This window comes from Anser cygnoides, chromosome 5 (assembly GCF_040182565.1).
Source record: "Anser cygnoides isolate HZ-2024a breed goose chromosome 5, Taihu_goose_T2T_genome, whole genome shotgun sequence".
Classification (NCBI taxonomy): domain Eukaryota; kingdom Metazoa; phylum Chordata; class Aves; order Anseriformes; family Anatidae; genus Anser; species Anser cygnoides.
In genome coordinates this window covers 40,497,888-40,511,370 of record NC_089877.1, presented here as the reverse complement: position 1 = coordinate 40,511,370, position 13,483 = coordinate 40,497,888, and the positions used below count along the sequence as shown (strand labels likewise).

The window sequence follows — 13,483 nt, the reverse complement described above, 5'->3', positions numbered from 1 at the left end:
TGATACCATCTGCTTCACACAACAGTACAGAGTTCACCTGTGTTACAGTTTAGGTTACATTCAGGATATGCATTACAGTTCTGCCATGTCATCTCGGTGACTAGTCGAGACATAATTGTCTTTATAGTTTCCTAGCAGATAAGTTTCATGGAGCTTAGGTTCATAGCTTTGTATATCTCTAGCAAATCTGAGTGCTGTTATTGTTACCCGAGCTATGGGTCTATTCCTTATCTCTTCCACAGAGGCTCAGTGCCCTGCGTTACGTTGCATACTTGACCCAACTGAGCTTCAGGGGAGTCAGTTATCTGAAAATGCATTCTACTCTTAGATCTCCGTCTGTAAAGATTAATAACTGTGTTAATCAAATTCTTCTCCTACTCCTGACAGTCTGAAAAAGAAGCCTTAGGTTGATCACCTACGTGTTCATCTCTTCATCTTCTTGTGCTGTTAAGGCTGCGACTCTTCAGTCACAACATTGTAGGCACACAACTACACAGCTTTTCAGAGGCTACTCAAAATAACAATAGCTACCCTGGTGTTCTTGGTAGAAACCTCACAGACTCCTGGATATTTTGCAAATCAGTGTATGATCAGATGTAGAATGATTCTCAGTAGTCTGAAGAAAATTTTGAATTAGTAACATGGACTTAGAACTGCCTGCGCTTCTATATACTAAAGGTTTGTTTTCTGATTCAGCTTACACAAACTATGATTATTGTTGTATCCATGCTTTGCTCTTATTTTCTTTGGTTCAAAAAGTATTGAAACAACACGTGTTGTGGAAACAGCAGAAGCGTAGATTAGGAAGGGACCATGAGCATTTCCATAAGCTCCTCCTTTTCTGAGACAGAAGTGTATCTAAAACATTTCTGGTAGTAGTTTGCATAAAGCTTTCTGAAAATATTCTCAAAGAGGAAAATTACAAAAATCTTAGACTTCCAATATTTAACTTCTATGTTAGATAGTTTTTATTACTGGTATATAAGAGAATTGTTTACTGGAAATTAAACTCTCCAGTGCCTAACTATGTCAGAAGATTTCTTATCGTTTTCTTCCTTAATCGTGATTTAGAGTCAGTGAGCTCTTCAACTTTTCTTCCATATGTAATATTTCCCAAAAACCTTTCTCATTTTTGTCACTTTTCTTCTGAATTCCCTCATTCTTGTCTTTATTCTTAAATTGTATTATTCAAAATGGAGGCAGTGTTGCAATTGTGCTTTCAGCAACAGTGTACAAAGCAAGCATCTTATCTACACCCTCATTGTTGCACAGAATTCATTCCAAGATGTATTTTTGCAACCTATTAGCAATTTAACAATTCTTTGTAGATTTGAAATGTTTTTTGTACTACACATCTTCGTAGATATTTCTGTTTCTTTTTCTGTTCCAGCATATGATTTTCCCTTCCCAGGTCTAATGTTTTGCTGTTCCCATGACTAGCTTTCTTCTTGTTGATTTTTGGATTGCTCTCCAATTTTATACAGATGATTTTGGATTCTGAAGCTGTTTCCAGAATATTTGCAGCCTGCTTCAACTTGTTCACATCTTTAGTTTTATTTCTGTAGTCTTTATTTTATCACTCAAGTGACTAGTAAAAGTACTGACTACACTTGGGCCCACAGTAAGTTCCTTCATGGTTGGCTTTTGAAATGACCCATCAATTTGGTTTTATATCATTGGTAATTATTTGAGTGCAGCTCTTCAATCAGTTGCATGCCTCCTATGCTGCTGTGGTTTCCAGTAGGCTGACCTTTCTTTATATGCTTATAAAAATAGTCATGTGGGACTAATTACGTTTGCTGTTTACCCTTTTTCACTAAGCTAAGTAGCCTGTGAAAGGAAGATTATAGTTTGGTTTGACGTGATTTATTCTCAGTAAGTCAACTTTGTCTGTTTCTTACCACCATATTTTCTTTTTTTTTTCTTTTTCATTTTACTTGTAATTTTTTATCTCTTCATATCAAAATTGGATAGATTATAATTGTCCATATTTAACCTTTCTCTCTTTTCTTAAGATACACAAAGTATTTCCTTTCCAGTTCAAGCATTCGTTTCCAGTTCCATGGAACTGGTTCTCCTTTAGTTTTTTAAGATAATTACAAATGATTCAGAGATTGCTTAAGCCTAACATTTCTGAGCAACTTTCATACATGTCTGCTTCTTTGAGCCCAGCTATCTAAATATACTTTACAATTTCCTTCTATATCACTGTTTTAAAAGAAACAGTGATAAATGTTATTTTAAATATTTAATCAAAATATGTACAGTCTCTAGCATTCATTTACTCCTCTTCCATTCATCCTTGTTTATTGCCAGTCTAAAAAAATGTAAATATCTATGGACAAATAACTTTCCCCTCTCCCATCTGTGTCCCAGAAACTCTAAAGAAGTATGTACAAACTCTCACACTGGGGAGGAAGGATCTTCAACCATAGTTTTTCCTTCGGCTTAAGAAAATACTTTTAAAAAATAAAATATTAATTCAAAATATTAATTTAAGAAATTAAAATATTTAAAAGAAATAAGAAAATATTTTGAATCCATAAAGCATATAGTGATTCAGTGGTACTTAATTGCTTTTAGATTTTCCAGTTTGTCCTTTTTCCTTTCTTGTGTCTTGACAGGGGTAGGTGGGATTTCTTACTCATTTTTTTACAGTTAGAAATTACAGAATTTTAAGTATTTGTTTAGTTCTTTTAGTAATTAAAATATTTCTTAGGTTTTAGCAGGGCATGTCATGAATTATAAAAATTATGCATATTTTTGAAGCATGTTTTTCAACTCTTTATCCTCCACCACTGTTTTGCAGATGTGTTGCTCTTTGCAGTCTTGGTATTTGGATCTGTGAGGAGCTAGTTCATGAATCCCATCATCCTCAGATTAAGGAAGCATTGAATGTGATTTGTGTTTCTTTAAAGGTGAGAGACTAACACTTTTACAATGTACATTATCTTACAGATACATTGCCTGTTCAAAATCATGATGACATTTTAGCATCCTTACTTCACAGTCTCATTTACAGTTCTTACAAAAGCATGAATTCAGTTTAATCGGTGGATTTCTAAACTCTTAATATTACCTGTATTATAATTCACTCTTACTTAAGTTTGGAGGAAATGGTGTGCTGGAACATGAGATAGTGGATTCTGTTTAATGTATATCATTAGCCACTTCACTTTGACCTTTACCCATGGGAATATAATAGTCCATCACCCCATCTTCTCATAAATAATCCTTGCAATTCAAGTTTCAACAAAAACACTACTGGTTTTGTCTGACTTTGTCCAGCTATACCTCTTCCCACATCCTGTATCCAAGGTTCCATCAGGGCTTTCTGTATCTCTTTGTAACTAGCTGACTTCTTGCAAAACATCTAGGACTCTGTGGTGGGCTAAACTTTTCTAAGGGTCTAACTCCCAGCTGCTCACACATTCCCCCTCCTCAATAGGACAGGGGAAGAAAATAGGATGAAGAAGCTTGTGGATTGAGATTAAGACAGGGAGATTGCTTACCAGTTACTGTCATGCTCAAAACAGACTCAACGTGGGGTAAATTTGTTTAATTTATTGCCAGTTAAAATAATTTGTGTAGTGAGAAACAAAGATAAAAAAATTAAAACACCTTCCACTGCCTTCCCCTTTCCCCAGGTTCAACTTCACTCCTTCATTCCCAGCTCCTTTACCTCCACCTATTCCCCCCACACAGAGAAGATAGGGGATTACAGTCAGTCCATAACAGTTCCATAGTGCAGGTCCTTCCCCTGGTTGCAGTCCTTCAGGATAAATCTGCTCCAGCGTGGGCTCTGTATGGTCTGCAGTTCCTTCAGGAAATATCCAATGCTCCTGCGTAGTGTCATCCACAAGCTGCAATATGGATATCTACTCTGGTGTGGTCTTTCCCACAGGCTGCTCTGGTGCCTCAACCATCATCTCCCTTCCTTCTTTTCTGACCTTGCTGTTTGCACTGTTGTTTCTCTTTTTTTTTTTTTTTCCTTTTTTTTTTTCCCTCCTCCTTTCCGTCTGCCAGGGTGGCATTTTTGCCCTTTCTTAAGTATGTTTCCACAGAGGTGCCACACACTTGGCTGGTGGTGGGCTCCACCATGCCCTGGGGTGGGTCTGTTGTGGACCTGTCTGGGATCTGCTGTGTCTGGGCAGCCCCTAGCCTATTCTCACAGAGCCCCCCCCATAGCACCTCCACTACCAAAATATTGCCATGGGCACTCAGTATAGATCCCTATAAAGACACTGGAATGCAGAAGTGTCAGAGTCTTTCCTGCTCCAACATTTAGAGATCTTCTGTCTAGACTAGACATGGGTGCCCAGGGAAATCACATTCCCCACTAATTGGTATCCTGTGTTCCCCAACTCTGATGAACAGTACTGTTGAACCCTCCATGGTACAGTCTCCTGACCCATTACAAAACAGAAAAGCCAGGGCAGAGAGGAAACTGAGGAAACTGGAAGGGATCCCAGTTTTGTGAGCCATCTGCCATCATATGCGAAAGACCTGTCCCAAGCCAAGTTAATGCCTCGTGCTCTTTGGTTGACAGAGCAGAGCATCCAGTGTAAGAGGGGGACAGGGAAGAAAGTGGAAAGGTGACAAAAGCTGAGGGCAAGCAGAATTTTCCCAAAGGTTCTCATGCTTCTTGCTTACCTGTCCTCTTGTCCCCACCAACAAAATCCCATTAGTATCGCTTCTTGGGCCTTGCTAGATGTTTAGAGGGAGGTAGAGCACTTAAGCCGCATGCATGGAAGCACTGGAAGATGTTTGATTTCCTGTGGTAAAATACTTCTCTGTGCTCGTTACCAGACAGAATCATGTAGGACCTGTTAAAAAAATCTGAATCTGAAGAGAGGTCAAGAGTTTGCATCAAAGTTTCTGTGATTAAACTACGTATTGAAAGGGAATAATGAGAACTCTAATTTTGGTGGAACGTAGAGAGGAGCTGTTTTTATGGTTATTATAAAAATGAATTTCCAGGTTTTAACAAAGCATGTCAAAGGACAGGGAGATCACTTATCAATTGCTGTTGCAGGCAAAACAGGGAACTCTCAACTTGGGGAAATGAATTTGCTGCCAATTAAAATAAATATTTAATTACCAATTTGGTTAGTCAGGGGAAAAAAAAAAAGCCAAAAGCATTAAAATACATAGGTAAAACGCCTTTCCTACCCTGTTTCCCAAACTCAACTTCACTCCAAATTCTTCTCCTCCTCTTCCAAGTTATCACTGCAGGTTACAGTCAGTCCCATCAGCAAGACAACAAACAGCACAAGTTGAAGGGGTGTCTCTTTTCCTTCTCTCTCACCCTTTTCCCCTGCTCTAGTGCGTGCTCTCCAGAGGCTGCAGGGAATATCAGCCCTGGGACCAGCTGTGCATGACAAGGAGTAGCTCCTCACGTCTTCCCACAGTGGCCAACCATGCTGCCCCCTGCTACCAACACCTTGCCACCTAAACCCAATGCATTGGTTCTGAAAACAATTTGCAAGATAAAATTTTACAGTCTCTGGTAGTCACTGTGCCATTCTGCACAAACACCTTCACATTACATTATTGAAATCTGAATAATTTACTGGCTTGATATTAGCTGTTTTGTTTGAATCTGTTGAACATGGCTAGCATGCAGTGATTCTCACTTAGAAATGCAGCTTACTCACATACAGTTTGTTCATTGTGGTGCAATGCCTATAAAATGTTTCTGAATAGATTTGATGTTGTCTTTTGCAACTGACAAATTTTTGCTATTCTGAAACTAGTGTCACTGGATTTCAAGTCTAGTCTTGAGACTGTGTGTTGGTAGTAGTACATCAACAGCTTTCTTTCATCATCTCTGTTAAAAAGCTGGAGTTTTGGGGCTTTTTTGTTTGTCTTTTTGCTTAAACGAGTGGTTTTACTTTCCTACTTTTTTGAATTCCATTCCCTGTTAGTTCATATTTTATGGAATAATTAGAATATTAATAAAAACATTTTCTAGCATTTTGCAGACTTGCATGCATGTTCATCAACAGTATCTTCAAATTAAATATTTCCAAGTTTATTTTCAGAAGCTTTCTACATGCTTCTTGTTTACACCAAAACTCAATAAATACTCTTTCTGTATATATGTGTTGATAAAAATTGTGTGTACACCTGTTATACATAGCTTGTGCCAGATGTTGCTGACTATTCTTTTCAGCAAAGGGAATCTGAAAAATATCTTAGAAAATCAGCCGATGACATCCTGTGAAGCAGGATTTGAGTCTGCTTCTAAAAGGGATTGCTTCAGGGCTTTTAGTATTAGTCTCTAAATTGCAATTTCCCGTTTTGCAAAATCACATTCATGCTTTGCAGCTTTACTAATTTTCTCTTCCAGGGTTTTCCCCTCACTTTTTAATATCCCTTAACTAATTCATTTTATCAAGTTCCTGTGCAAATTTGGTATTAAGCCAATGACACTGTTATCATCTTACTTCTACAATTTATCAAATTTTTGAAATATATTTAATCCTGACATTCACAGTGTTTTCTCCTATTTTTCTTTGATGTGTTTATTAAACCAATTGTTTGTATCTCGTCTGTATTAAATATAAATTACTTCTTGAATGAGAAGACAAAGGTGTTTATATTTCTACTTTTATCCAGGGCATGCTGGCTTTTCTCCCGTTTTGAGCAGTGGTATAAACTCACAATAGAACTTAATCATGAAATGATTAAATATATATCATGGGACAACAAATTAATTTGTTACCTAAGCAATCTCTTCGTTTTGAAGTAGTCAGCTATTTGAACTCCAAGAATTTTCTCATTTTCAGGAGAAATGAATGGATAGAGATCTATAGTGCTAGTCCAACTTACTAATAATTACAATTGAGCAAAAAATATTAAATATAAATGTTAGCAACGATTATATGCTTATTTCTGAAATACAGAAGTTATTGTCAGAATTACAATTGAGCAGCTCATTCCAAATCTCACCACACTTCCCTCAGCAGTGTGGTGATAACTGCTGTAGCTATGTTAACCTCTGCTGACGTCTGAGCTCAGAAGATCCTAACCAGCCATCCAGACCTCTGCATCTCATGATTAAATTATACTCCTCTCAAAAGTGTTGCAGATACACCACAAAAATGTGTTGTACAGGCTTAGTTGAATGAGCACTAAAATAGTTTATTTGCAAGTTTGGACAATGTTAAACTACTTATGTAACATCCAGAAACTAATGGGTCCTTGCGAAGATTAAAAGTATATTAAGACTTACCCTTCTGAGAAAAACCCTGAGAGTAAGGTATCAAGCAAAGTGACATTGGAAGCTTCTCTTATTCCCATCAAGTAACTTAAAAAAATACATCCACAATTACACTACTAAATATAAAATAATATAAAAGTAGTAAATTCTTATGCTTTATTAAACATCTTTCTGAGATGGAGAATGGCTGGTGGATTGTTTGTTGAATTGCACAGCCACCTTTAGCCAGCTCTGAAGGCTCTTGGAAAGAAGTCAGAACAGAGCAGTGTGAATTCAAGGGGTTGAACTGTCCTGCTATGGAACATAAACCTGGTGCTGCTGCTTGGATTCAGGAAAAGTGTCCTTGCAGGACACACAGCTATTTGTCTGTTCAGAAGTTTCCTTGTATTCTTTTGAAACATGGTTGGTAGACTGTGCTGGGACAGATTTCTGAAGTAGATGAAGGGTTTGATCTGTTTGGGACAATCCCTGTATTGCTAAAAGCTTCATACCTGGTGCTCTTTCCATGCATAAGTCTTGAAAAATTCAGTGCACAAGATTTTAATTTTATTCATATTCATTATTTTATACCTTTCAGCCTTACGAAATGAGTCTCCAATGCATTGTTCCCTTTTTCTTTAAAGAAAAAAAATAAATATTTTCTCTCCAACCGGAGAACAGAAAGAGATTAAATAATTTGCATGGAACACCACTAGAAATCATTCACTTAATTCATTTTAGAGCCTAATGACCCTCTTTTTTAAAAAAACAAAAGAAAATGTTCAGTTTTTATGTAGTCAACAGCTGACTGTACAAAGTCTCTGAAAAGTCTCTGGGTGTTTCTCTCAGGCAATTTTTCTTAAATTCACTAATCTGGACATTCTGCGTGAAGATACTCTGGCTTGACCACCCATTCTGTCTTCTTCAGTGACTCTGGGGTTTTCTTGCACGCTTGTAAGGATATTTCCAGCAACCTGGATTTGATCTCAAGTTCTGTAATCAAATTGTTGCACTTTCAATTTTATTTAATTTTTTTTATTGCCTGTTGGGGTTGAACATTAGAATCTGCAGTCTGCTTACTGTGCTTGCATGATGTACCTTCACAGAATGGAGAGAGGCTGTTTTGTGAGGAATAAAAAGTAATGGTGTTCTTATCACAAGCTCTGGGAAGGCTTGCGGATGTAAGATGTCTGCACTGTTTTGGTTAAATAGCAGCAATAGTAGGGAACTGTGACCACTGAGAAAAAGGGAAAGGCAGAACAAGAATTAACTAGCCTGTCTACTTTCTGACTCCGTGGCTGTCTTATAAGAGCAAATCACAGTCTTTATTTATGCTTCTATGCATATTAAATAAAAAGTGTTAAAGCATGGTACTCCATACTTTTGCTTATCCTTGTACCTTTTTGTCTTCTTTTCAAGACCTTAAATGTAAAACATGATAGCTCTGCTTTGTAAGAAGCTTGCTCAGGGTAGAGTTTTCTTCCAGTGTATTTTTCACCCTCAAATTTTTGCCATTCAAAAATTTTATTCTGCAATCCTTAATGTTCCATTCAGGCTTTGCTGCCCAGGTGTTTCAGCTTTCTTAAAGCTTTTTTTTTTTTCCTATAGGTTTGTAAAATATACCCATCTCTGAAAGATTAATAGCACTGGACTGATTAAGAACACATTCTAAGAAGCCGAGAAAGTAGATCTAACTATTTTTACAACATAATTCTGACTTAGGAGGTAGGCACTTAGCCACATTGCAACACACACCTGTGATAGTTTCACTGCTAAGTGAGATAAAAACAAGTAATCTACCTTATTAGTCTTTTAAGAAAGGAGGAATTCTAAAGTCACTCATCAAAGAAATAGAATAGGATTTTTCCTGATTAAAGCATGGATTGCCTAAGTATTTTCTGTGTGATTTGCAATTCGTCAGAAGTATGATTTGGAATACTTGTTTTCAGCAAAGATACAGCATTTTTTTAAATTAAGAATGTATTTGAAATCCTTCCCTTCCCCATATGCTTGGGGCTATTACATGTAATTTATTCTATGAATTTTGTGCCATCTTCTGAAATCTGTAGTTTTGCTGTGCTAAAATAACCATTTTGAGTGTATCTTTAGCTCAGATTTGTAGGATTTTCATGTCTTAGATGAATGAGATTCACTTGTAAAATTGACTTCGTTATTTGATGCACCGCTTAGTGTTTGAAGGCAACTATAACACAGGAAGAAGCCTCAGTTACATGTCCTGTGTATTAACAATTCAGCGAAATATACCCCTGTCTCTTCTTTTTCTTTGTTTTCCCTCTTAGGAGTCTATGGCAGTGTGTACATCCACTCACAAGACTAGAGATTGTAGGCTAGATTGTATAAATTCATTCATGTCTGCCTCAACCCACACAGTTAACTTAACTTAAGCAGTTTAGGAACTGTTTAAACCAGGCTCTAGTGCAGCAACATTGTGCTACCTTTAAAAGACAACACAGAAAACAGGAGTTAAGTGTAGAAGTCAGGGTGCACGCAGTTCCACTCAGACAAGTGCTGTACGCAGCAGTCACTAACACAGAACAGTCAGTCTCGCTCTCGGTAGTACTGCATCTTGCATTTCAGGTACTTGGCTGTTCACATACCTTGGTTCTCAATAAAGGCCTCTGATAGCAAAATCAGATCCTTGTTTTTTTTCAGTGATGTGTTAACATTAATAATCATGCAGGTACTAAGAAATTAATTTGTTTGTTCTGGTTTCATGGTCCTATACTAACCAGTCTGACATTGAACTTGGAAGACTCCTCTCCCCTTTCCTTCGTTGTGTGCAGCTCACTAATTGTCTGTTCCAAACCTTTGATGTTAGCTGATAACATTTATTTGTGACTATCGTTCCTGTTATATTTTGTAAAATTTAATTGTTTTTTTTCCTGTAAATAGGTACATAAGGAGCTATATGTATAAACCTGTCATTGGAATTCCTGACCAGCTTACCAACTAGCATGCTATTACATGAAATCACATAATATCATTACTGTGCTGTGTTCTTTTCTAGTTTCCCAATAAAACAGTAGCCCAAGTTGCCTGCAGTATGCTGAACATGCTGATACATTATGTGCATAGACTTCAAGTGTATCAAGCTGATTCACCTTTAAGAATTATTCAAGTAAGTAATTTTTAATTTTTTTATTATTATTCTTTTAAATTTAACAGTAAAATGCATTTCACTAAAATTAAAATACCAGAATATTGGCAAGTATGTTTCACAAAATCAATATAAATATAATCTTAACAAACATTAACAGTATGGGTTCACATAACACTTGCTAACTCCAGTGTTAACATGTAAAATGACTATATAATGCTTTTTTTCTCCAGTACAACTTTGTCGTTATTTACATGAGCCATATTGTCAATTAAGTCTGTTATTTATATTAAATATGGGTGAATATGTATGTTTAAGTTTAGTGAGAAAATGATTACTTAAAATATGGATCTGCAATTCTATTCTGCATATCCATTGAAATTTGTCAGTATAAAGCAAATATATGTATATGTATGTATATATATGGAATACGCTTTAAATAACAAGGAGTTGGGCTATGGCCTCTGAGAGTCTTAACAACAGACCTCCCAGGTAACCAGAAAGGGAATTGTGTGGAAGTTTCTTAAGAGGTATAAGAAGTATTTCTCTGCCCCTGTGCAGTAATGTTATTGAGTCATAGGTGAAGGGAGAGTGTTTACAAATTCTAGTATTTCTAAGAAATAATGGAATTCAAATAGTCCCATACATCAGGCTCTTTACTGCACCCTACAAGTGTGTTGAATTAAGTTATCTTCCTGCCTAAATATTTGGAGTAGCTATGTAATTTCTTTGTCCCTAATGCACCTATGTCAGCCATGAATAACATTTTCCTTTAGTGTCTTGTTTGAAATTCAATTAGAAGGGTTTTATTTACAAAAAAAAAGTGGCCCTATCCTTTGTCTCAAAGTAACTTAAAAAGAATTTAACCATGAATCTAGCATTGCATCACATTTACCTGCTTAAAAATTCATTATATAAACTGAAATATTTTAATTATATTTGTAAAGAAACTATGCTGTATTTTCCCCAGATTCTGATAGCAACTATTACTCATCTGTTACCCAGTACAGAAGCTTCCTCATATGAACAGGACAAGAGGGTAAACATTTTCCATTCCTTTTTAATGTGTTAATATTACTGCAAAGGTGTGACAGAGTTTTGTTACAAAATTTAAGATGTGCCTTAAAGCAGGTATTCAGCTTTTAAAGTACAATACAGTATAGTCTTCCCAGACTTTCAGCAATATTCTCTGTGCAAGTGAATTTCTGAAGTTTTTGTAGGAAAATACGCATTTAAAATTAATTGAAATAGATTGCTTTCAGTAATTAGAAAATCTTATGTCTTTTTTCCTTATGCTAAGTGAACTTAGAAGTAATGTAGACTCTTCAAAATTGTCTTATAGTGAAAATATATTTTCAACTTGTAGGGAGTACATTTCAAAATACTTATGAGGTTATGGTTTTTTACTTTTTCCATTGTAAGTACATTTTTGAGCAAGATTGCATCTGTAATATTCAGATGAATTTGATTGTTGTCATCCTTCAAAACAGTTGCATCTTCTTATATTTTCAGGGCACCTGAGTCCCCTAGTTAAGACAGGCTCTTTCTTCAACCCTCTGATACTCACAGTAGTATTTGCTGTCTCCTGAAAGCTGTATCTTTTCTGAGTTATTTGGCTTTCCTCTTAGACTGGGGGACCAAGAGCTGTGGGACACAGTGGTCATTTAAATTTGGACACTTCAGTGCGGTTTTGCACTGGCAGCTCTGTTGTTCTGGAGCACCCATTCCAACGGGAGCTACAATTCATCCATTGGTCATTTTGGCCACCAGAGCCCCATTTCACCTCTCCTCTTTGCTTGTGACAAGTCAGTGGCTGTTGTAGGATACAGCAATATATCAGGCTAACCACCTCTCCAACTGAGGATGCTTCCCAAAAATGAAAAAGCTTCCCCATGACCTCTAGCTGATCATTTTATGTCAAATGCTGCATCAGAAATGGGTTTGCTTAGTTTGACAAACTTAGTCCTAATGCCTTTTCAAAAATTTGTTTAATAAAAAATACTTAGAGTCCTTCATTGTTAGGTTTATTTTATGGTGCTTCTGTGAGACGAAGTTGTAATATATTACGTGAAATGAGTAAGACGTTTTTACGTCTTTTATTAGTAAATTACTTAAGTGGATTTTCTTTGAAAGACTTTCATTTAACTTGGAAAATATTTTAGAAAATCTTAAGCTATTTGTCTGAATTGTTCATCTTCCACAGCTAAGTTTTAAAAATTAAAAATAATTATTTGAAGCCGGTAAGTTATTAATAATTTGGCGTGTGTGTTTGTCTTAATCTAATTATGTTCTACGGTCTTTACAAATATCCCCTAGAGGGAGTTGGTTCTTTTGCTGACTGAGGAGCCTACAATAGAGAAAGCAGTTCGATTTCTGTCAGATAATACCTGATGCTGCATAGCAATATTGACATGTTGTGAAGGAAATTCTGTATTATTTATAAAGCAGAAATGCAGCTGTGTAAGTTCAGTTTCGTGTAATCCTTCATTCACTTTACAGGGAGATTTATATTCCGAATGGTATGTCAGCCTTAATTTGTACGTGTGTAATCTGTCATTTTGTAAACAGCACCCTACAGACCAGTTTTGAAAAATCATGGGTGTTTTCTTAAGCACGGTAGCTACTCAGACTTACCATGATGATAAACTCTTGTATGGATGGTCTTTGTTCAATATCTCAGTAGCTAAAATTTTCACTCATGCTATAGCATTTTGAACATACAGCAGCTTTCAAACAAGTGTGACCTGCCATTTCTGTCTAAGGTTGACAGGTTCTCTAAACTGAGAAAAGAAAAGAAAACAGAGAAATGAAATACAGTGGTAACCGTGAAGTAACGAGTGCTGGTTTAACTGATTTATGATTGAAAGTGTTTGTTGCAGTTGGTGGTTTCCTTACTTCTGTGCCTGTTGGATTGGATAATGGCCTTGCCATTAAAGACCTTGCTGCAGCCTCTTCACTCTACAGGAGCAGAAAATGATAAGACTGAGAGATCTGTTCTTAATTGTATCTATAAGGTACATGTTTCTTTACTTGGTAAATGAGAATACCATTGGCAATAAGCAAAGTAAAAAGTGTTAATTTATAATTACTGTCTTTATGTACACAGAACAAAGATTTGTTCTGTTTGGGTATTTTTTAAGTGAATGGGATTAAAACCTCCA

At 36.3% G+C, this 13,483-nt stretch overlaps 1 protein-coding gene across 18 annotated transcripts in view; it reads left to right on the top strand.

Annotated features, from left to right (window-relative positions):
- Nucleotides 1-13,483, top strand: part of RALGAPA1 (Ral GTPase activating protein catalytic subunit alpha 1) — a 131,425-nt gene that overhangs the window by 62,745 nt on the left and 55,197 nt on the right. For all 18 annotated transcript variants that reach the window (XM_048059643.2, XM_048059651.2, XM_048059644.2 and 15 more), the window contains 4 exons: nucleotides 2,810-2,918; nucleotides 10,233-10,343; nucleotides 11,293-11,361; nucleotides 13,202-13,336. In XM_048059643.2, the coding sequence (XP_047915600.2) occupies nucleotides 2,810-2,918; nucleotides 10,233-10,343; nucleotides 11,293-11,361; nucleotides 13,202-13,336 (424 nt within the window). The remainder of the gene's footprint in view (nucleotides 1-2,809; nucleotides 2,919-10,232; nucleotides 10,344-11,292; nucleotides 11,362-13,201; nucleotides 13,337-13,483) is intronic.